The 25632-nt window shown below is 35.9% G+C and overlaps 1 protein-coding gene across 2 annotated transcripts in view; it reads right to left on the bottom strand.

Moving 5' to 3' along the window:
• MAP3K1 (mitogen-activated protein kinase kinase kinase 1) overlaps nt 1–24756 on the bottom strand; it is a 69448-nt gene extending 44692 nt beyond the window's left edge. The window contains exon 1 of one of the 2 annotated variants that reach the window (XM_031965235.1): nt 24239–24756. In XM_031965235.1, coding sequence (XP_031821095.1) covers nt 24239–24699 — 461 coding nt within the window. In that variant the 5' untranslated portion in view covers nt 24700–24756. Of the gene's footprint in view, nt 1–23149; nt 23835–24238 lie in introns of those variants that run through there. The other variant, XM_003759374.4, reaches the window with a different exon arrangement.
• Nucleotides 24757–25632: the final 876 nt, after the last annotated feature.

Below are 25632 nucleotides of genomic sequence, written 5' to 3'. Positions count from 1 at the left end.
CCATTCTATGATTACCATTAACAAATGGCTCTGAGTTCAGCTATTTAACCAGTTCTCAATCCATTGATTGTATGATCACTTAATCCATATTTTTCAATCTTCTCCCTAAGAATAATATATTTTATCAAAAGTTTTGCTAAAGTCTAGGTAAAATTCTGTAGAGCAAGATAGAACTATTTCCAAAGGACTATAAAATCATGCTTATCCTTTGACCTTTGTATATCTTTTGACTTAACAATATCACTATTAGGCAAATATCCCAAAAGAGATAAAAAAAAAAAACCCCAAAAAACTATATGTACAAAACTATTTATAGCAGCTCTTTTCTCAGGGCAAAGAATTGGAAATTGAAGAAATGCCATCAATTGAAGAAAGACTGAATAAACTGTAGTATATGATTATGATGGAATCCTATTATTCTATAAGAAAAGTTGAGCAGGATGCTCTCAAAAACCTGGAAAGTCCTCCTTGAGTGAAATGTACTATATACAAAATAACAGTAATACCGTGGAATCATCAATTGTCAATGACTTAGCTATTCTCAGAAATATGATTCAAAACTACCTTGAAAGACTTATGATAAAAATGCTACCCATAACCAGAGAAAGAACTGATTCTGTCTGAATACAGACTGAAGCATAATTTTAAATTATATTTTTATTAGGGGTTTTTTCTTGGGGGGGGGGCAACTATAGATTTCTTTTTCAACATTATTTTTATGGAAATATTTTGCATAACTTCACATGGACCTTCTCAATAGGGGTGGATTTGGGAAGGGAGGATGGGAGAAAACCTGCTTTGAAAACAAATATTAAAAATTGCTTTACATGTAACTGGGAAAAATAAAATATTAAATATCACAATATACTCCTTAGCTAATTAAAGTCTATCAAAAGATGAAATGTTAAGTCTGACATGTGTTCTTGATCAAATCATGTTGGCTCTTAATAATTACCACTTTCCTTTCTAAATATTTGCTAACCTTCTCTTTAATGACCCTTTGTAGAATTTTCTCAAATCAAAATTAAGCAGACTGGTTTGTAGACTCAGTTCCCTAATCTTAAAAAACAAAAAAAAAACAAAAACCACTGGAGGGTGGGGGTGGTAGAAGGACCAGTAGCTTTTCTCCAGTCTTGCAATATCATACCCATTTTTCAATATCTTTCAAATATTATAGACAATGGCTCAAAAAATCATATTTGTCAGCTCTTTCCACCTGGGCCAGGTGACTTGAATGGCCAAGTAACATGAATTTATGGATAGAAGCTAGATGCTTTCTTCTTCCATACTTAATTGTTTGTTTTAATACTTCAATACTTTAATATTTCAATAATGTAAAGGTCATTCTCTTAGGCAGAGAGGATAAATTAATAAATGAGCAGCTGGGCTTTTCCTTATTAGTCAGTTGTTATTGTCCCATCCACTCTAGACAAAGATTCATTCTGTTAGTCTTATCCTCATCCCCAGACTGTACTCAGGTTTTGAATGTCCATGACTTACTGCACAAATTTCACTTTATTAAAAACTTCGTATTTGAAAAAATAAGTGTCACCAAAGTATGCATGTGTATGTATAGTATGCGTGCATGTGTGTGTGTGTATATTAGATATACGTACAGTCACACATATACATGTGTATATGTAATGTTGTTTGATTTTCTGGAGGTCTCTGGACCAGCCTTTGTTTCAGTTCAGTAATCACCAGGAGAATTGCCAGGTGTTAAAGTCCAAATCCTTTATTATCTCCTTCACAATCTAGTTTCCATGCCAGCTTTCTAGAGAGCCTTTCAGAATAGCTTTGGTCTCAGTGGGGGAAGTGCAGGAGGCCAGCCACCAAGGTGTTGTGAGATGAAGTAAATGAATCTGACTCTGAGTCCCTTCTGAGTCTGTCTCTGGCTCTGACTCTGGCCGAGTTTGTCGTAGCTTTATATGCTCTATTTTGAGTATAAGCCAATCATTTATATATATATCACTAGGAAACCATTATTTGTTTTAAGGTTTAATCAATCATACAGAACTTAGAGAACTACTAATCACCACACTAAACTAAATAACCACTGTCTCATCAATTCCACTGAGTTAAGTACCTTGTAAGAATCCTTGTTTCAAGTTCAGAGTTCTGGCCCATAACATGATACACATACAATCCCTCTTTAACTCCTTATGATTTTCACATATTCATCTCATCCTTTTCCTATCTAGCACTTTAGAGGATATTCCCTTTGTTGACACTTCTGATTTCATTCCCATGGTTTACTTGATAAGGAGCCAATGGCCTTTATAGCTCTTCACACATCTAATAAGGTGTGGAATTTATTTTTAAATAAATTCTAATTCAGTCTTCCCATTCCAACTCTTATCACCAATTCTGGAGGTCACAATTTTCATACTAATGATCCTAATACCCAAATTTCACATTAACTAACCTTGATTCCCAGGACCTCCACATGTCTATCAGACAGGTACAAAGTGCTTTCTTCTAAAATTGTTCTACCTCCAAAATGTCAAACTCTAATGTCCCTCTGACTGATCACAATCACTTATTCTAACTATACTAGTGGCCTCTCATGCTGTATTACTCTTTGATTTTCCTCTCTCAAAGCCCCTATTCTGGCTTCATTTACTTCTTTCAGTTTTGTCCTTATAATTAGCCATTTGGCAAAGTATCGAATACAAATCTTGAATATTTTTCCTCTCCCTTTAACCTCATTTCAATTTTAATCTTCACTGATATCTTAGAACTTTATTCAATTTGACATCATTGTCATTCTTCCTTTCTTGGCTTTCATGAAACTGTTCCCTCCTGATTCTTCAATTTGTATGCTTTTTTCTTGATCTCTTATCTCATACTTTTTTTTTAAAAAGAGAGAGAGAGAGAGAGAGAGTGTGTGTGTGTGTAGTTTCTAAAGGTTGTCCTTAGTCTGTTCCCTTCTGCCATGATCTCTGTTGGCAATCTCATCCACTTCTATAACTTCAATTTTCATCTTTATTCAAATGATCTCCAAATCCAATCACAGCTGCCTTTGTAGCACCTCAAAATGCCTATCCTAGCATCTGCACCTAAATATCCCACTGTTGCTGTGGGACCATTCAGGATTTACTTATTTAATATAATAAAAGATCAAACATTAAAGTACTATACTAATCATCAATGAAAGTTTCCAAATTTCCAATCTGATTTCAAGCAATATGCTAGGAAGTTCCTTGGAACTGCTACGGTCAAATTATAAACCTTATATCAGTCATATCAGATCTTGCATACACATGCACTCTGTAACAGCTAAAGTCTACAACACATACTGACCCGAGTTTTCAACTTTCTCAATCATTCCACCTAAATTCTTAAAATTTTCAATTTCTTTATAGCTCTATTTTGCTTTACAAATTCCTATTCCACTGCTCATCTCCACCGATCTAAACACAATTTTTTTTCTAGGAGTGACATATAAAACTACTTTGTTGAAACTTGCAAAGAGAAAAAAATTATACATATTTACTTTTCTTGTTTCAAAAAGACTTGATTTATTTAAAAATAAATTCCACACCATATTAGATATGTGAAAAGTTTCTAAAGGACATTAGTTTCGTATAAAATAAATTTTGATGATGAAATCAGAAGCATCAACACAAGGGTAATTCATTAATTTTCTGATTGTTATTAAATATTAACACAAATCAAGTGAGGGGGAAAAAGAGGCAATTCACCAAGTAGTACCCTATTAAAAAAGGAACATCCCTAACCTTTAAAAGATATAATTAGGGAAAATATTTTATTATCAGAAGATATAGTTTTTTCTTTCCATCTATGCAGATGAAATTTACACTTGCTAGCTTTTATTCCCCAACTGACAAATGGTTAAAAGATAATAAGCAATTCTTAAGAGAATAAATCTAGGCTAACATTAACCATAAAGGGGAAAAAATGTTCCAAATCACTTAACAAAGAAATGCAAATTAAAGCAACCCTAAAGTTTTACATCACATCCATCAGAAAATAACAGATGTTGGAAGGACCGCAGGGGGAAAAAACATACTGCCGCATTATTCACTCTCTTAGTGTTGTAACTTGGCTCATCCAATTCTAGAAAACAATTTGGAACTACATCACTATACTTGCTAAATTATATAAGTCTTTGAAGAAACTATAGCACTACTAAGCCTATATCTCAAAAAAAGAACAATGAAAGAGAAAGAGGTCCTTTACATGCAGAAATATTTATAATATCCCCTTTTTTCAATACCAAAAAATCTGGAAATTAAGGAGTGACCATTAATTAGAGAATAGCTCAACAAATTGTGGTACATGGATATAACAGATTACTATTGTGCTATAAAAAATTATTACAGTTTTCAGAGAAACTGGGGAGACATGCACTTATGCAAAGTAAAGTGAATAGAACCAAACAATTTTATAGTATAAAAACGAACAATTTTAAAAGAGTTAAGAACTCGATCAACAGAATAATTGATCAAGAATACATAGATCAATCAATGAAGAAGGTAATTATATATCTTTTAACTGAAAGGTAATAAAGGTAATAAAGACACTTGATAACATGCTCTTAAATCACTTCCCACAGAACTTTTATTTTTAAACTCTCTATTACCTACATGATAAAATATCCTAGAAAATAGGAGTAAAATAGGATAAAAATCCCAGAATTAGTCTTCCAGTATCTGGATTTCATTTAAGTTTCCTATTTCACTTTACTCTTCCTCTCTATATTAAACTATTTCAGGAAGATTGTTTCCCATGTGTGACATCCATCTCCCACCTTTATGGCTAAAAAACAGGCTATATCCCTATATATCTCAAATGAACTCACTCCTTTCTTTTGCCTGTTATAGTTCCTCCAAAATATAGTTCAGGAGCCACCTCTTAGTATACATGAGACCTTTCTGAAGCATTCACCCCATTCTCACAAGTTGCTAGTGTTGATTTGTCTACATATTGTTCTCACCAAAGCCCAAACTATAGCTCCCATGTAGGGTCTCTGAAAGGAAGGAATTTCTTTTTTGTTTTTGTGTCCATAACCCAAAACACACAATACCTAGTACTTGGCACATAATAATTATTTAATAGATGTATGCTAAAATTTTTAATTAGCCCTATAGCAATGACTTTTCCATGCCAAACCTATGCAGTTGATTTTTAAAAATCCAGTCGTAGCATTTTCCTTTTTAAATGTAATGCTATTAGATTTGACCCATTGTTCTAGCCTGAGATTTTGTCATCTGTATTACTCATCTCTCATTCTCAACTTTGCTGAAAGTTTTATAAACCTTCACTAATGTTTGTATTTTTTCCATTCACTAATATCACCTTTGTTGGGGCCTTCAGTATTTTCCTCTGATGGCTTTTTTCCTCCAATCTCTTCCTTTTTCCATTCTTGCTTCATACCAATGCTGTCCAAGTCATCTATCTTCTTAATGCTCAGCTTGAACATATCACTATTCTTTCAAAAACCTTTCACTGAAAAAAGAATTAACTCTTGATCCTGATAATCCAGACTCTCTTCAATGAGCTACAATGTAACCTTCTAGGTTTGTTTTGGACTATTTCCCTTTATGTACTAGTCCAATCAAATCTCCATACTCCATTCTTATCCCTCTCTCACTTTGTTACATTGTCTTGTTCACAATCCTGGCAGTCACAGAATGGACTTTCCTTTCCAGCTTCTTCTGATAACCAACCTGAAGCCACATTGTTGGTCCTTTTCCCCAATCCTCAACCAAAGTTGATCATTTCCTCATCACATTTTTCAAAGCACTCTACTTGGAAATTTTTCCTTGCATTTATCACAACTTGATTAAAATAATTCATAGATTTAAAGTCTTCCATATGAACATTTGTATTTTAGAAGAAATAATTTTTTAAACCTCAATTAGTTTTTAACTAGGAAAACTGATGTCACATATATATGTAAAGGGAGAAAAGTCTGGATCTGAGAAATTTTGCTTTCTATTTCCACATTAAATCTCATCTCAATTCCAAGTGTATGAAGAGTCCATGCTTCCAAAGAAATACTATTAATTAATGAGGGTAAAGTTTACATGCCTATCCAAAAACTATTTATCCCATAACATATATTTAGTATAATCTTCACAATATGATTTAATTTCATTTAGCATTTCTACAGGGTATGCATTCCAAGTTCCAATTCAGAACTCCTCCCAATCCAATGATTCCCAAGGTAGAATGGAAGTTGAGGTTCGCTAGCCATGGTCACATAAATGGTAAAAGTCCTTATGTGAGCATAAAAAATATTATTTCTCTATATTCATAAGAGAACGTCAGGCACTAATCTTTACTTCTTTCTGCTACTGCTCCATGACACATGGAGATCTGAGATTTTTCCATGTGATAATAAGTATGGACCAGTAGCTATTATCTCTTCTAGAAGGCTCTCAGAAATGGCAGTAGGAATAGGTTATAATGTCAAGGCTTCAATACTTAGATACAGTTGGGCTTTTGGGGCAGCCCTTAATTATTTAATGCTGATGCTAAATTAGAGGACCTTTGTCCAATCCACTTTTGCTGTCTGGTCTTTGTGACCTTGGACAAACAACTTAATCTTTTTGGGACTGAGACTCTTCATCTATAAATTGAGGGGGTTTGATCCAATGGTTTTTGAGGTCTTTTCCAGATCTATGACCAAAATGGAGGGGGGGGTGGGGGGAGAGAAAGAAAATTAAAACTTAGGCCACAGGCTCCTGGGATGTGCTTAATCAGGTTAATTTCTTCCATGTCTATCACATTTCTCTTGGCTCAAAGAATTTCCTGCCCATAGCTTAAGTCACCAATTAACTTTTGTCCCACTTGCTGCAGTGAGCTGGGGAATCTGTTCCTCTTTGAAGTCTCCTTTCTTTGATCTCCAAAGACTCAAGACTACACCAGAATCTGTTTCAGTGTGACTTCATGGAAGTCTACTGCCTCTCTTGAGCGGGTTGATAAAGAGTCACTCCAGAATCCCTGTACCATCTTTCAACGGTCAGTATTAGCTCAATCAGCAGATCACAACAATGGAAGGTCACAGGAACTTGCCACCAATAACTTCCATTTCCAGCTGAACATAAATAAAAAGTCCACCATGTCCAGGGTAGAACAACAAAGGGGAATATGGTATATCCCTCAATGGCACTCTTTTTCAATACCTTAATTGATCTAGCAATCAGCCATGTCCAGGATTTAATCCAGCATGCTTCATTCACTGGTCCTGAGATTTCATCAGTAACCTTGCTGTCCTTTATATATCTTCTTCCCCCACTACCTTTCAGGTCTTGAATTGTAATTGGGCAACTAAATGGCACAGCAGGTAGAGCACTGAGCTTGGAGTCAGGAAGACATATATTTGAATCTAGTCTTAAATACTCACTAGTTGTAAATGTGGGCAAGCCATTTAATCTTTTTGGCTCAGTTTTCTCACCTATAAAATAAGGATTACAACAGCACTTCTCAAAATTGTTTTAAAGATCAAATGAAATAATTGTAAAGTGTTTTAGCATAGTGCCTGACATAAATCAAGTGACATTACTCCTCCTACTGGCATATTAATCTAATTCCAAATGACTTCTATAAAAACAAAATGCCCAGTTAAGGTTCTTAACTCTTCTGTGTTGTTCTCCCCACCAGAAAGTTAAATTCCTTCCCCGTAGGAATTATCTTTGATGTTGTAAAATAAATTTTTCCCCCCATTTATTCTCTTCCTTTTAGGCTTTCTTTTTATCTAAATAATAGAGATCATTATTTTATTTATTCCTGAAATTAAACATTTCATTAAACATTTAAGCATTTAATTTTTGCTATAATTTAAGATTAGAAAGATGATACTTTTTTCCCTAGCTTATTATATGGAGAAAGCCAAACTTCATCTTCTTCAACACTTACTTCAGTCACTAAATGATGAAATGTCTTTAATATAAGACTGATGGATTTAAATTTGAATTTATATAACCCTAGTACAAATAAAAATCCTCAGTTTTGTATTAAAGGTCTTCAGATCTTTTATTGATTACCTGTCTTGGCTCCAACCCAGTTATTGATTTAATCAATATTAATTATCCCAGGAATCTGTGCTCAAGTCCTGTTTGCCTAGATCATTGACAAAATTGTTAAAGGCAGAGATGGTACTTACCAAATTTGCATACAACATAAAGCTGAGAAAGATAGTTAAAAACCTAGAAGACAGATGAAGGGTCCAAAGTGTTTCCGAGGTGAGGGGGTGAATGAAAATGCATTTATACACTTTTTATATGCCAAAGATTGTATTAATCAGATGAAATTTAATAGGGATAAATGTCTTTATAGTTGGCCTCAATGTAATATATCAGCCAATGCAATCTTACAATACAGAGAAGAAAACAAAATTACAGCTAATGATTCTAATAGTGGAATTGTCATTATCTTGTTAATCTTTATATACATTTTTAAAAATTACAGTTTAAAAAGAACTCTTGTTCTTTATATATTGAAATATTTGTTTATGATCATTGTTAAATTTAAAATAAATATACATTTTAAAGTGAAGCATTGTCTCCAGGGTTGGAGAAGTTATAATTCCACTACATTCTGCCCGAGTCAGGCCATTCTCTATAAAGTACTGGACTCATTTCTGAGTGACATCTATGAAGTATGTGAAGGAGAATATAAGGCTAATGAATGCCATCAAGATAATGCATGAGGATCCTCCATTGAAGGAACTGACTATACTTTTAGCCTTGAGATAACTTCAGGGAGGACAAAATATATGTTTCTTAAATTGAGGGGGTATGCTATAAAGTTGAGAGACCTTTAATCTAAATTAGTAGCCTTTTGAAAAAAGAAGCCCTGTTCTTCCCATCAGGTCTTTCTGGTATAGAACCAGAACTGTGAAAATTCTTAATCTGTACTACTCATCTGACTCAAGATAGAATTTACAGCTGTCCCTATGTCTGCCTCCTTACCTAATGGTTCTAATTGTTGGAATTCACAGTTGCTCATGATCCCAACACTATAGAGTACACTATTTTTTGTGGAAAAACTAGCAAACTCCTAAGTATATAGTAATTAATAAATGATAATTAATACTTTCTTCTCTTAAACATGAAGTGTTGCTATTTCATGAAACAGCATAAAACAGGTAAAAAAGCAATATAGAGGGTACAGGTTTGGATAAATCTTAAAAGAAACATTATTTAAATAGTGTGGGAAGAGGAAATATCATAAGACCATGATATATTGAGGGTCAGATATTTAGAGCTCAAAGAAACCTCCATGGTCATCTTGGTATAACCACCTCCTTTTACAGTTAAGGATTTTTGTAAATATGTCTTAATCAAAAATTTATTTTTAAAATTTCCCAAGCTTTTACCTAATATTACAATCAATACAGAAAAATTCAAAGAATAATATTCAATACTTTTCCCTCCTCAAATACATACCAATTCATGTGGCTGAAGGGGGAGGAAACACACTAATATATTATTTAACAGTTAAGTCTGCAGTTGTTTGCCACAGATAATCCTAAGTGGATAATGAACAGATAGATTTGACTACACATAAAATTTCAAGTCCTGTATTGCCTATTACAAGGCATTTTTAAAAAATCAAACACTAAGAAAATATGAAAAACTATACCGAAACTTCCCATAATACTATTATAGAACAGAATTCTTGTACACAGCAGATTCATCTAAGATGCTTCATACTTTTAAGTTTTAAGTTACAGAAAGACTTTATTATCACACTTTAACTTAGTCCTATTTATTTGTAATCAATATAGTTAATAGATATATTTATATTATTAATATTGTTATATTAATTATTATAACTTTATATCATTTATATCTATTAAAATATAATTCTGTTGTAAGAACCAAAAGCAGCTTTATATTAAAACACACACATACAAAACCACAAAGAATTAAACACACAAGCTATTTTGGCTTAGAATGAGTATTCTTGAAGTTAAATTTTCACTGTATTAATATTTAATAATCACAGCATAAGTCATACAAATTCTCATAATTCATTAATCTTCATATAGGACATAATATTACATTTTATCATATCACACTATGTAGTTTTGATCACATTACATGGCAGGTAGCTGAATTCATTGATGAGATGATTTTGGACATTAACTGCTTTATTACTTATCAGAAAATTTTGGCAGAGGAAATAATTGATAGGAAAAAAAAAAAGTAAGACATCTTGAAATTTTAAACTTTCCTATAAGATGTCAAAATTCCCAGATCTAGCATTAGCAGGTTTTGTTTTTCATGCCTTTCTCATTATTTAAACCCTTCAGAAAACCCTCTAATGATAGTGCAAATCAATAGGAAAATTTAATTTACATTGTTAAATAGATTGTGAGAGCAATCAACCACAGATTTTACCACAAATAAACCAGGCACCTTTACTGTGGATTTCATACAGAGGATAATGCCAAGAAGATGGATTCGATACTTCTTTGGTCTCATTCACTTTGTTCTGTTTCACTATCAGACTCTATTCCAAAGCTGAGTCAAATTTCTAGGAGATATATACTTTTGATCATAGTGTAAATGGATTAGGGCAAACCCACCAAAACTTTTAAAAAGAATTTTCTAAATATCTGCTATCATATCCAACATTGTATTGTCAGTTTTCTATGGAAAGCCTGGTATGTTTGGCAGCATGCTTTTAAATAATAGCCAGATACTTTAAAATGTGATAAAGTAAACAATACATAATTCCAGGCACTATAAATACAGTAAATGAAAATATTCCACTTGAAAATGTTTTCTAAATCACTGAATTATTCTGTCAAGAAATGATCAGTAAATTGTGGTATATGAATATTATGGAATATTATTGTTCTGTAAGAAATGACCAGCACAGGATGATTTCAGAAAGGCCTGGAGAGACTTACATGAACTGATGCTGAGTGAAATGAGCAGAACCAGGAGATCATTATATACTTCAACAACAATATTATATGATGAACAATTCTGATGGACGTAGTAGCCCTCTTCGACAATGAGATGAACCCAATCAGTTCCAATAGATCAGTAATGAACTGAACCAGCTACACCCAGTGAAAGAACTCTGGGAGATGACTATGAACCACTATATAGAATTCCCAATCCCTCTATTTTTATCTATCTGCATTTTTGATTCCTTCAACAGGCTAATTGTACACTATTCTGAAGTCCAATTCTTTTTGTACAGCAAAATAACTGCTTGGACATGTATACATATATTGTATTTGACTTATACTTCAACATATTTAACATGTATTGGTCAACCTACCATCTGGGGGAAGGGTTAGGGGGAAGGAGGGGCAAAGTTGGAACAAAAGATTTTGCAATTGTCAATGCTGAAAAATTACCCATGCATATATCTTGTAAATAAAAAGTTATATATATAAAAAAAAAAGAAATGATTCAGGATGGAAATATAACATATCAAAAGAACTTTTAAAATACTTATGAAAGAGAACAAATATCTCACTTTCAAATATAGTACAATTAAGTTTAAACCACCATTAAGTACTTATGTGGGAACTACAATGAAGTAAATAAGCTAGGCTTGCCTTATTTGTCTTTCTCTAAGACTCAATTACATTATCCACGTTGTCTCTTGGAATTTAACCCTAATCAGAACTTGGAAACTGTAAACAGTTTATAAACTACTTGGCTCTTTCATTCCCTTAAAAGAAGCAGACAACCAGAAATCAGACTTTGACAAGAGAACTTCAGGATTAAGTATTCACTACAGACAGATGTTTTATCATCTCTGATAAAGAGTAGACTGACTGTTAAGTTTGTTCCAAAAGGGATATACAGTATTTAGCATGCAACCTATCATCCCTCTGTAAGCAGTAGACATTTTCCCCCCGAATCTATATATATATATATATATATATATATATATATATAAGTAGAAGCTAAGGTTATTAATTGGCAGCACAGCAGATAAAGCACTGGACTTGGAGTTAATAAGACCTGAGTTCAAAATCAGTCTCAGATACTTTACTAAATTATATAATCCTGGACAGTCACTTAAGCTGTTTGCCTTAGTTTCTTTAGTTTTAAAATGGGGATAATAATAGCATCCCTTTCCAGGATTATTTGATGATCAAATGAAATAATATTTATAAAACACTTAGCATAGTGCCTGGCAGATAGTAGGTACTATATAAAAATGCTTATTTCCTCCGCATCCCCATTCACTTAGTACAACACTACATACAAATTATGATAAGGGCTGAGCATACAAAGACAAAAATAGTTCTTGTCCTTTTAGAGTTCACATTCTATTGGAAGTGGGGAGGCAGACCATGTACACAAATAAAGATACTATATAATGAAATAAACAATATATGGGAAATTGGGCACTATCAATTAAAAGTATCAAGGAAGTCTTCACACAGGACAAGGTAGCTGAGCTGACCCTTAAAGGGGCACAATTAACTTGTGCAAATCTGTGGAAGTAAATAATAGAATGTTAATTTCAAGCATTAGTCAGTAGGCCTGTTCATGAAAAAGAAAAAGTATGCAGTAAAGATGTTAAAATTCTAGGCAGAGAAGTGTTGTAGAAGATAAACTTGGAGAGCAGGAGAAGCCATTGAAAATGGATGAAAACAGAGTTTGCAGCCTGTGCCTTAGTTAACTAATTGGGAAGCTGCATAGAGGACAGATTGAACAAAGATCATAAGGAAGAACAATTAGAAGATAATTATAGAGGATATCCCAAAAGACTAGGTTTGCTTTAAAGCAGCCCTATGGTCTTTGGGATACTCTATGTACATGAAATCCAACTTGATAAATGTTGGAATTACTGTATAGCTATGAGGATGGAAACGGATATGCGAGAGAGACAAATAGACTCAGCAGCTAATTAAATAGAAAGGGAGAGGAAGAGAGTCAAGGGTTACTCTAAGGTTAAGAATCTTGATAACTAATTAGATAGTGGTGGCTTCAAAAGTTAAGGACAAATTTAAGAAGGAAAAAGCAATGCATTTTATTTTGTGTCTGAGATGTCTGTGGGAGGAATTCCAAGAGAAAATGTCCAAGCAAGTAGCTGACAGCACAGGTCTGAACTTTAGACACGATATTCTAGAGATTTGGGATTTAAAGGAAGACCTATGTTTACATTCTGTCTCAAAAATATATTGGCTGGATGACTATGTGCAAGTTACTTAATCTTTGTGAATTTCAGCTTCCTCATCTGTAAAATACAGAAAAACAATAGTATCTCTTCCTAAAATTATCAGGAGGACCAAATGAAGCAATGTATGTAAAGTCCTTTGCAAGAGCTACATGAATGCAAGCTATCCATCCATGCCAAGGAGACAGGAGCTAGAAGAATACAGCAAACAAGAATGAAATAAAAGGTCAGAGGCTGAATGAGATGGACATATCAGTGTACCAGGCAAAAGAGGTCCATTTGTTGACCAACTGACACCAATATTATAAATATGTCCTTCTATAAGAGATCTTATCTTTTGTTCTCCCTAGCAGATTGTCATTTAAACCAAATCTATGTGAAGAATCATGGAAGCAAAAATAAATAAATAAATATGTTCTGTTCAATATAGTAGCAAAATTATCTCATTTAAAAAGTAGAGTCAAATGAAAATAAAGATCCAACCAGCAACATATGCTGTCTTCAAGATTCACACATGAAACAAAACAAAACAAAAAAAACCTCAAACAACAACAAAAAAGAAAAATTACTAAAAAGCAATAAAAATCCCAAAAGAAACAGGGATTAAGACCAAGGCTGAAGTTCCAATGGTCTTGTGATGGAAGAGAACCATCTGTACCCAAAGAAAGGACTGTGAGAATTGAGTGTGGATCATAACATAATATTTTCATTCTTTTTGTTTGTTTGCATTTTGTTTTCTTTCTCATTTTTTCCCCTTTTGATCTGATTTTTCTTGTGCAGCCTGTTAATTGTCAAAATATGTATAGAAGAAGTGCACGTTTAACATGTATTGGGCTACTTGCTGTCTGAAGGAGGGGAGAAGAGGAAGGGAAGGGAATAATTTGGAACATAAGGTTTTGTGAGAGTGAATGTTGAATATTATCTGTGCATACATTTTGAAAACAAAAAGCTTTAATTAAAAAAAAAAAACACTGAAGCTGAATCATTTTTGAGAGTAAAAACTGTACATAAACTTACAAATTATTACACTGGATCTGATCAACAAAAAAGCTGCTATAGAATAATTTAAAGACTCTTGGATAGGTAATGGCCAGCTAAGAGAGAAAGAAAGCTCAGTTCCATTTATCAGGCTCATAATTATGCCCTGTATAGAACTCCTATTACCAATATTTCTGAAATTGTTGCCATCAACAATGAATGAAACAAAAAACAAAAAAGAAAAGAAAAGAGTACAAAGTTGGAACTAACAAAATTTCTCCAAGAAACTTATAGAAATGATGAAAAGGAGAAAAAATAACAACACCCTAGATTTGGAAAAGCCATGACTTAATTTTCATTCCATGTAAAGGAGTCAAACTTTTGTTGTAGATAAACAAAGAATATGAATATAATCAAGTTAAAAGAATATATATTATATATATATTTTTTCATACATATGAGCAAATGAGGTTGGTGGGTCATCATTTAGCACACTGATGAATAAAGCTCAGAATGAAGCAACAATATCTGCTCCCCACCCTCACCTCTAAAAAGAATGATCAAACGGGAGAACTAATAAGAGAGAACAGTGTCATTCATGGAAGCTAAGAGAAAAAAAAAGTATTCAGGATAAAAGAAAGGTGAACAGTACAAGAGGACCAAGATGAGGATTGAGAAAAGGTTCTTCATTGAATTTACAGATTTAGAGATGCTCAGTAATTTTGGTTTAACACTAAAAGGGGGGGAGAGGGGGTAGCTAGAAGACACAATGGACACAGCCCTGGCCCTGGAGTCAGGAGGATCTCAATTCAATTCCTACCTCAGACACTCGACACTTATAGGCTTAGAGAAGGCCATCATAGTGGCTTGAACTATGATCACACAGATAATATGGGAGGTGGAATTTGAACATAGGCCCTTCTGAATCCAGAGCTAGCACTTTGCCACTCAATTATCCTCTGAGAAATGGATAAAGTCAAGTAAAGGTTTTAAGGACAGTGGAGACCTGGACATGCTTATAGAAAGCAGAGAAAGCACCAGGGCAGAAAAGAAGGCAAAGGGAGACAAGACATTGAGAATCGAAAGCTCCTGTAGAAGATAAGGAGAGGTGGGGCTCAAAGGCACAGGTAGGAAGTTTGGCCTTAAAAAGAAGAATCACATCTTCCCTCGTTAAAGGGAGAGAGAATAGCATGCTCCCCCCCAAAAGTTTCAGGGTATGAATTAGGAGAGAAAGGAGTATTTATAAGAAATGGCTTGAATATCCTCAGGAATATTCTAGCAGCAACCAATACATTGCTTGTTTCAAAAATTAAAAAAATATATTCTCTGTGAATCTATCTCTGAAATAAAGCTGTGATTTTCTTTATAAAGAAAAAATTTCAAAACTTAGGATTCCACTCAATTTTTAAAATTTTCTCAAAATCCTAATGTCTGACTTCATTAAACCTTCTGCAATTAGTTTTTGTTAGTACTATCATATCGCTGAACAAAAAAGCATTCTCTAAACCACAGCTTTTTAAACTGTGGTGGTGTGTGTGACTCCATATAGAGTCTCCTGAATGTGGGGGTTACAAAGTTATGATCATCAGTAAAGGTTTTATTTGTATACTCATATACTTATATACCCTGGATCATGTAAATGTATTAGCATTTCTGGAAGTACCATGTTATCATGGCATATCTCCGTTTTATCTTTCTCCCTTCAAAAGAAAAAAATAGTTTTAGGTTTAGGAAGGGAAACAGGGAGATAAGATATGTCAATTCATAACAAGTAATAAATGTTTTAAGGGCATATCTCATCTAAAATTTTGAAATTAGTTTGTTATATCAAATGCAGCAAATCTACTTATTTGTGCTGTGATTCAATTGCTTTGTGAAAAAAAAAAAAAAAAAAACACATTAGAAAAAAAAAAGAAGACTTGGCCCCAATCAGTGAAGCCTTTAGAACTGTCACCATAGTCAAAATTTCTCTGTGGCCAATATTCCAATAGAAAAGAGGCAAAGAAAGCATGTTGTATTAAAGCTTTCAATATGCTGTACTCTGAATAGATAAATTTTACAATTATTTTTGTCTTTATAAAGGGCATACAGAAGCACCTTTGGTACTTTAAAATGAATATATTTCAAACAAGCAGCCAATACAGTTTGGGTAATACTAAAGGGCTACAAAACTTCTGTATCCAATAGTCTCATTAATATACCACTACTAAAGAGCAGAATTCAATATAAGAGCTTAGATTTCACAAAAGAGAATTATTAAAAGTATTAGAAGAATCTCTTATTTAACTTAGGTTTATCTGCCACTGCTTTGCTTTTTTTTTTTTTTTTTTTTTAAGATTTTAGTTTCAGGGAAAAGAATGTCAAATTTGGCATAATTTTTTAAACTTCAGCACCAAGATAACATTTTTCTACGTGTTTAGAAATGCCAATAGAAACCCTACCCAAAGATGAACTAAAAAAGCAGCATTTTTGAGGAGAGGAAAGAAGGTAGGGAAAAATCTCTTAATCAAAATGGAGGAAACCTGTGTCCTCAACATTTGCTCTATATTAATAACTGGCAGTGCAAAATTTTCAAAATTTACATAAATTATCTTAGATTCTGTATAATTACCATTTGTCAGATAGGAAGGCTGAAACTGCAGTTGTAGTGTGCCCAGGGATACTATTTAGTAGATGAGTTGGAAAAAAAAAGTCTCTGTCTCCAAGTTCAGGACTTTTCCATTAATTTAACCCAACAGAGAAAAAAACCAAAATGAATCAGTAAAAACTTGAGCTATGAAATACTTATAGAAATTCAGTATTTTTGTTCAGAGCAGCACAGTATAGAGGTGACCTGAATTCTTAAAGCCTAGCTGAGTAAGAGCAAACTTAGATTGCTTCTGCCAAGCTGGAAGCAAGTGAGCATGAGCCCAGGGATGACCTGGTTGTCAATGCTTTTAAGCAACTAGCTATGTTTGGAGAGATTTGACAAGTTGGTAGTGAATTTTTCAGCCATGGCAACTTTCAAAGACAATTAAATCAATGAGTAGATTCATCTTTACTAGCAGAAGGAGTAACCACACCAATGAAATTACATGTCCTGGAAGTACTGAAATACTCTCACTCAAAGGACTTATTTTTATTGATTTTTTAAAAAAATCTTTGGATTAATCTCTTAGATTTGAAAGTAAAAATGAGTTTCGTAAACTCTTATTATCAGGATCATATGATGTTTAAAATTTCAAAGGATCTCAAATATCATATTATCTAGTCTGATCTTTTATAAAGAAAGAACCTGAGACAGGTTAGATGTCATGCTCAAAGTGACATAAGTAGTAAATTAGAGCAGGATGGATTTCAATAGCATCTTTTGACTCCAAATCTTTCTAACTGTAACAACAAAATAGGTAACATTTACATGTCTCTTTAAGACTTTACAAAGTGCTTTACATGTTTTATTTCATTTGATCCTCACAAAAACCCTATGAAGCAGATGACAACATCTCTCATCTAAAATGACTTGCTAGCTCAAATGAATGAGTTACAATATGGATTCTGCTTTTGTCAACTCTAGGTTCTGCACTTTCCATGACTTCATATAAATAGGCAAGAACTGCAGATGATGAGTAGACAAGCAATATCAAGACTGTATCCACACCAATGGGTCGCAATATTTTAATTTGCCCATATAGATTAGTATCTAGAATCAATGATTGCTTAAATTTCAATACATATCAACTGTGGAAATACAAGGTTGCATTTATATGAAACATTGTATGAAATTTCATAAAAAGATAACTATTTCCCTTCAAGAAGATCAATGTGTTAATTGGTTTATAGCCAAGCATGTTATAATAAAATTTTAAGGATCTTCAGTTAAAACAAATGTTAAGATATATTATATATACATACATATATATTATACAATATATTATATATATACATACAATATATTATACCATTATATTTACACACTTTACAAATAAAGTATTGAATAACGGGAAGGAAAAGAAGGATGTCAGCTGCAATATTTAGTTTAAAGATATCTATTAATCTTACTTCCAAAAGTTAGAGAAATGGGACGGGAAGTACTTTCAAAAGTACTTGTCTAGTGGCTTTAAAGCAAATGTACTTTCTACTTTTCTTTGAAAGAAAATCCAGGTACCTTTATGTACTCAAATCAAGTAATTTCATTTGATTTTCCAAGGGATGTAAACATCCCAACAGTAAAACACTTCCTATTAACATAAAATATTAAATCAATGTTATATAACATTATATGACAGTATTAATCTATCTCAAGTATTTCTTCCTTATATTAAACAGTATGCTGTAGATTTCCTGACATTTCGGTATTAGCTGACACAACTGCTATTAATAATAGAAACTGTATTTAAAAGCCAATATTGGCAGATAGTGACTTTTACCCTCTTTCTTGCTTTCCACATCCCTATTTTGATTTTCTCTTGTAAGTGAATATCATGCCCGAACTTGTGGTCCTGTGTGTACTGCTCAAAGTGTGTAGGCAGGGGCAGTTTAAAACCAATCAGTATCTTGAGTCTTTTGCCAATACTATAAACTGGAAATGTAGCACACATCCCAGGCAATGGCAAGAGAGATTATTCCCCTGCCCCCAACAATAGAATGAAACACTAATATTCAAAAGATACAAATAGAAAGTGGAATAAACTTCACAACAATGTACCCTGTGTCATGCTAACCTTGAAGGCTACATGGAATCTTCCCAAATAAAGAATGCAACATCTCAGTTACACTTGTGCCCCAGTGGCTTCCACACCTACTCATCTGTAAATAAAATTTTCTTTTGACTTTTATCTGAAAAAGCAACTATGACTTAGAGATCTCATTAAGATTTTCCATAAATAACTATGCATTACTTTTAATACCAAGTTTGTAATTTTGCTTTCCATATAGTCTAACACAATAATCTATACAAAACAACTCTGTCCCCATCCATGTTTTGCTTAAACATTAGAATAATATTTCTAAATATTATCATCATATGTGTGTCCAAGTTATAGCAAGCACATTTTATATGCATCTTGGTAAGCAAGTCTTATAATTTACTAACAGGGCTAAAACAATCTACTAGTCCTTAGAAAATTATATCAAATATCACTAATTTAATGATTTGAGAAAGAAAGAAAATTAAGCACATCAAAAATTAAATCATTGTTTTCTATCCTGTAAAAATATTTTTGTATAAGCCACTTTAATTCCAGAGGATAATTGTTGTATGAATATTTTCTTGAGCATGTTTTCAATTGACATTCTTTAAATTACAGCTGTGCGCCCCCTTATGCTTCAACAAAGTGAAGAGAGCATCTAACTGATCTCACTAAGCTGCTATACAAGAATTGAGCAATTCTGGCAAATAATTTTCTCAATAACGCCATTTTTTTTTTTTGCAAGGGCAAAGAAACTTTGGTCTTATTTTTAATATTTCATTTCTTTTTAAATAGGTTCTGTTAAGAGTTAAAATTAGTTTTGTCAAATGTGAGATCACTATAAATCAGTCATCAAGGAAAGGAAAACATTCAAGTTTAAGGAACACATATCTTAAACACAAGCAGGTAAATAGGATTAAGGCAAGTGCAAAAACCATCTTTGATCAAGATACTTTAGAATTCTACTTCAAAAGACAACCCCTTTAGGATCTCCCCCAAAAGTAGTGTAATATTTAGCAGTTGCTTTTTTCTCCTTCAGAACACTTCAGAATCACTTATAAAACTCCAATTTTTTCTTCCTAAGACACCATTCATTATTATTATTACCTTAGTTAGCATCTTTATTCATTTCTGATTTTGGAATGCACACAATTAAGGACTGCAGAATGATCTGCAGGCCCAAAAAGAGCAAGCTGCAAATAGTTTAGGAGTCTTTTCTTCCTCTATTTTAGTATTCTTTATTACTCAAAAAACAAAAACAAAACTATGCTTAGAAACATTTTTAGAAAATACAGATTATGATTGAGAGTGATAATAAAGTCTTGAAAGAATATCAATGAACAGAACTACTTCCTGTGTTTTGTATCTAACAAAATGGAGTTATTATAGTGTATTAAAAAAAATCATACATTAAGGAATGCTGGTTAACCACTCACCCTTGCCAAAATCAGATATGAAAAGAAAACAAAAGTTGGCAACAATTTCTGCCCCTGATTTTTCTCTTTCAACATTATATTAAACTGTTTTTAGTGAATACATTTATTGTCTTAATTTAAAATAGAAACTAAAACATTTTACAACCACACATTTTAATTAATTCAAACTTCTGCAATTACCTAGTTTTATTAAGTTTATAAATGACACCCACAAAAATTTTAGTAAAATACTTATTTCATTATTTCTTTGAGCAATTTCCTAATGATATGATATAAGTAAAATCATTTTAACAATTACAGTGATGTTTAACTACCTTTGTAATAAAAATAGGTAAACAAAAGATATAAATGATGAATAGTACAGGAAAGACTATGAAATTTCTTTGTTAGATAAAAACTAAAAGATATAGCATGCTTAACTGTTCTTTTATGGGGTTAGCAAACTGATAGTTTGAGGGGGGAATTAAGATATAAGAATAGGATAGAATCATTATATCCACTAAACTCCCTACTGCCTGTTCAAGGAAAAGTAATAACAATGCAATTTTTCTCCAAAAGCAGTAAGTAAATCCACAAAAAAAATCCTTTAATACTGTAATTAAATATCAATTCACCAATCTTCTGGACAAAATACAGGCATAGAACTTTTAAATATAAAAAGCTACATACACCAATATGCAACATACTACCAATATATTTTTTACATTTTCTATATCAAAAACTAGAAGTTGTGATCAAAGCGTGGAAATAACTAAACCACCTGGAGTTCAAGGAGTTCAGACATATTTGGAAATATTCCTAAACCCTAGAAATAAGCTTTTATGCAATTATTCTGCCAAAAGTATGTAAGTTTTCTGTTTAGTTTTCTTATTGTTAATGTTTTAGCAGATTTTTCTTCAACCTGTACCTTACCTTCAAAGGATTCAAATTACAACTAGAAAGTAGAAAGTAAAGTGTTGTTAAAAAATAAGTTTTTATCATTTACATTAAGGAAGGTTAAACTAAGAAATCAAGTTTAGGGAAATGAAGAAAAATTTTTGATAATCTTACTTAAGTCCAGATTATCAAAGTAATTATGAAATCTTTCAACATGTTAAACAAACTGGAAAATATTTAAAAATTCACACAAAATTATTCAGATATTATTTTGATTTTGATAAACCCTTAACAGATTCTAATTAAAGTGACCTAACTGTTCTTGTTGATTTTTCCTTTCATTTTCACATACTATATATGGTTTTTTTTTTCATTCTAATGTACTATACAAACTCTGCCTCCAGTGGCAGTTCAATTCAATTTTCAAGAAAGTATTTTGACATACACTATTATAAATTGTACAATTTTTAATTTTACTCTAAAAGGAAAACAAAAGGAAACCATCCAGGTCACAGAACAGGAGAAAGAATTAATTGTTCAGTGCCTGCATTCTGAAAATAATCATGGTTCAAGCCTTGGTTAAGCTACTTACCAGCAGTGTGACTTTGGAAAAGTCATGCTTTTTGGAGACTACGGTTTCCTCATTTATAAATTGAGAGAATAGGATTAAATGATCTCTAAAATTCCCTTTAGCTCTGAAGCTAAGATCTGAGGAAAGCTTAGATTTTAGGTGACCAATGTTTTTGTATGTTATTTCTGTTTTGTTTGCTCTTATCTACTTCCAAACATCTGGCAAATGATAACATACTAACCGTGGCCTAACAAGTTCAGGTATTAATTTATCTAACAGCCAACAATCATATAAAGTTATGTTTGTATCATAAATCTATCAGAACAGAAAAAAATATAATTAATTTCTAGACTTCAAAATTCTAACCTAACATGTAATACAAATTACTTCAACAAAAAAGCATTTTCCCAGTTAAATGATGTGATCCAGCTCCAATGGAAACCATACAAAGGAAACTAAATATTAAATATAACAATTAGTACTTTGCAGAAGTTGTTATATATTTATCAAAAACGCTTATGCAAAAACCTAGTTAAAGGCTCCTCAGTTTTCATTATGTCTTGAAGATCTTAGCAGTGTTTCTGAGTATATTTTAAAATGTTTTTTAAGGATTTAAGTCATAACATTGCAGCTTTAATGAACCGAAAACAACCAAGCCCACAGTCAAATTATGTCAAATCATTTTAGCCACAAATCACGACTAGGGAAATTCTTTGGAGAAGTGATTTTCATTTTAAAAGCTTACACACATAAATCAAAATTATATATGTGTGGATGTCTAAATAGGTATCAGGACTTCTTACTGGAGAATCAGTGCAATATCACTACGTTAAAAAAAAATTCAAAAGATTCAAAACATTAACTTCTCAACAATTCAGGCTCTTTAGTTACTCAATGCTGAGTTTTTCTTTAAATGCAACTAACTGTCACATTTAATGATTTCCTTTAAAAGAGTAATTCAGAGTTGTCACTAAATAAAAGCCAAAAAAAAAAAAAAAAAACTTGATCGTTTTTCTTAGTCGCATTACTGCTGTTCTCTGAGCGGAAGTGAAAAGAACTTGAGATTTTAAATAGTATATCATGCTATTGCTACTGGAATTTCGTAAGGTGGCAGCGTTTGCAGCTCGGGTGAGTGAAGCTATGCAAAGTGCGCCCCACTCTTCTAGAGGTGAGAGGATTGTGGTGGCAGTTAACGGGTTAGGTGACTTGGAAACCGAACGACTGACACATCCGGTCTAGGATCTTTAGCCACCCAAGTAAATTCAAACTTCAAAGGCATTTCAAACAGGAGTCATATAAATTCAGTTCCGGCAAGCTACCAGTTCAAAGCATTCTAGGCCCAACGGGTACTTAAGCGTGAATACTCAGAAGTTTGCAAAGATTGTTGGCATCCTGAGTTTGCAGCCTATCTGCCTCCCCCAGCTCTGATCGCGGTTCGCCATTCTCCCAATCAGAAAAGCTATCCAGCCAGCCCCAAACTGCCCGGTTACCTGCCACAGAACTAAGTCTTCTGCAGGGCAAGCTGAAGCCAGGCGGCGTGCAAGATCCCGGCTCGAAGACAGCAGATTCTGTCTGTCACGCACAACACAGCCAGACCTGGCCCGCCCGGGATCTAGCTTCCTTCTCCACTACCACCACACAAACAGCGCAGGTTCCAGATCTCGCTCCTGCCTCCCAGGTTCTAGAACCCCCGCAGCCGGACCTCCTGCGCCCTCTGCTCCGGCTCCCTCTTCCCAGCCCTAGCAGCAGCCTAGACAGTCCCGCTCAGGTCCAATCTCACTCCTGCAGGACACCCAAGCGCCACGCAGCCCAGGGCTCCCACAGCTCCGCAAGGAGCCCACTAATTCTGGGGACACCCAGTCCCTGGGGCATCTTCTCCGCAGCTGCTTCCCCGCCCACTCAGCAAACACGGGGAGCTCCAGGCCAGCACCTCCACCCCCGTGGCCACCCCTAGGAGCTGCCTTCCGGATAAATGCAGATTTTCAAACTGGGTCTCCCAGAGCTCCAAGTCTCCACAGAGCAACCTCTCAACTTCTGAAACTGATCAACCTCTCAACTTCTGAAACTGATCAACCTCCCAGACTGGTCAACCTCAAAAGTCTACCAAGGGCAACCTCCCAGTCACAGACCATATAACCTAGCAGTCTACACAGGACAACTGACTAGTCTACACCCTCCCCCTCCCCCCCCAACTATTTCCGCAACTAGACTTGAGCAGTACTGACTAGGTGTCTCACATGTTTCCAAACAATAACACCCTCCCTCCCACCGCCGCACACGCACCTACGGTTCTTCCCTCGCTCCCCCCCCCAAGGTGGGTCTCGGGACGCCGCCCAATGTCGGGGAGTCGCAGGGAAGGTGAGGGGGGGAGAAGCCAGCCTGGGGAACCCCTGCCCCTGCGCGGACTCTCCCTCAGCTTCCCCGCACTTCCCCCGTCGCCACCAGCGGCTCCGGACACTCTCTCCCACCCGATGCCCCGGGGAGTTTCATTCATTCGGGAAGCTGCCGCAGCCCGGCCGGGATCGGCGGGTTTCGGGGCGGGGGGCTCCGGTCCCGCACGTGTGACGAGTGCTCCTTACCTCGCGGGGGCACCGGCAGCTGCGGGCGGCGGCTCGCTCGGGGCCGCCCTCCGGTCTCCGGACTCGGCTCCCGCCGGGCTCGGTGCGCCGCTGTCCGGCGGCGGCGGCTCGGGGGACCGGCAGGCGCCGCGGGCGAGGGGAGCGGCGGGCGGCGGCGGCGGGGGCGGAGGCGCCGCGGGCTGGAAGCCGCCCCCCGCAGCGGCCGGCGGCCCCGGGAGCGGAGGGTCCCCGGGCTCCGGGGAGGGGGACGCCGAGGAGGGCGGCGGGGAGGCGGGGAAGAGCGGAGGCTCCAGCTCCACGCTCCGCACTTGGCGCAGCTGCCTCCGCCGCCAGTCCGTCCGCTCGCGGCCCCCGCTGCCCGCGTCCCGCAGGAGCCCGCCGCCGGCTTCAGGGCTGGCCGCCGCCGCCGCGGAGCCGGGTAATCCTGACGACGAGGTGCGATTCCCCGCCGCCGCCGCCATTTTCTCTCGCGGGCTACATTCGCTCTGTCCTCGCGAAGGGGAGGGGAGGGACTGGGGAGGGAGGAGGGGCCCGAAGCTCGCTGGGGGCGGGAGGGGTGCGCAGCGAGGGCAGCCCAGCGCCGAGAGCGTAGCGGAGGCTACGCCAACGACGTGGGAGTCGACGCAAGAGGGACTCCGGGAGGGGGAAGGGGGAAGGGGGGGAAAACAGCCGGAGCTGGGGGCGGGGGCGGAGGGCCGCGGTTGGTCGCTTGGAGTAGCGTTAGAAGCCGGGAAAGGAGGGTGGAGGGGTGGAGCCCGCAGAAGGAGGAGCGGGGAGAACGTGCAGAGCTACGCCCCTAGCGGTAGGAGGAGGGAGCGGCGCAAGTGCAGCCGCCTGCAGGTTGGTGGGAGGAGACTGTGGGAACCCGGGCGGAGTGGGAAACGCCGTAGGTAGCCCCGTGGCCCCGCGCTCCTGTCGCGGGCCTGGAGCTGCTGGGCAGTGGCCACCTCCTGCCCAGCCTCCCGCCCGTGCAGGTAGCCAGTCCTTGCAGAGAGCAACTCAATCACAGCCTCCTCTCCCCAGCAGCCTCGGCACTGTGGGTTTGGAACTTGCTCAAGGCAAGTCTTGAGTGTCCAAAAATAAATAATTAGAACTGTTGAGGACGTGGCCACGGATAGGGCAAGACTAAAGAGCTGATTTTTTTAAAAATGGCTTGCTGTTGCTCAACGAGGCTTTCCGAAATGTTCTGGGCATCATCAAGAGCTCGCCATGCAGATCTTTGAGCGCAGGTGAAGGCTGCGCAGGTAGGACCACCATTCAGAGTACAGCAGGAAAGCTTTCAATGCATTCTATCCTCCTTAAAAAAAATAAAAATTCAGGAAATGATTAGGACTGTCGGCTACATTTCTGAAGTCCCTGGTTTCAGCTTTCTTTTCCCGCTGAGGGAAAGCCGT

The sequence above is a fragment of the Sarcophilus harrisii genome, chromosome 1 (assembly GCF_902635505.1).
Source record: "Sarcophilus harrisii chromosome 1, mSarHar1.11, whole genome shotgun sequence".
NCBI lineage: Eukaryota > Metazoa > Chordata > Mammalia > Dasyuromorphia > Dasyuridae > Sarcophilus > Sarcophilus harrisii.
The sequence above is the reverse complement of the archived record's forward strand: the minus strand, read 5'-3'. Positions and strand labels throughout refer to the sequence as shown.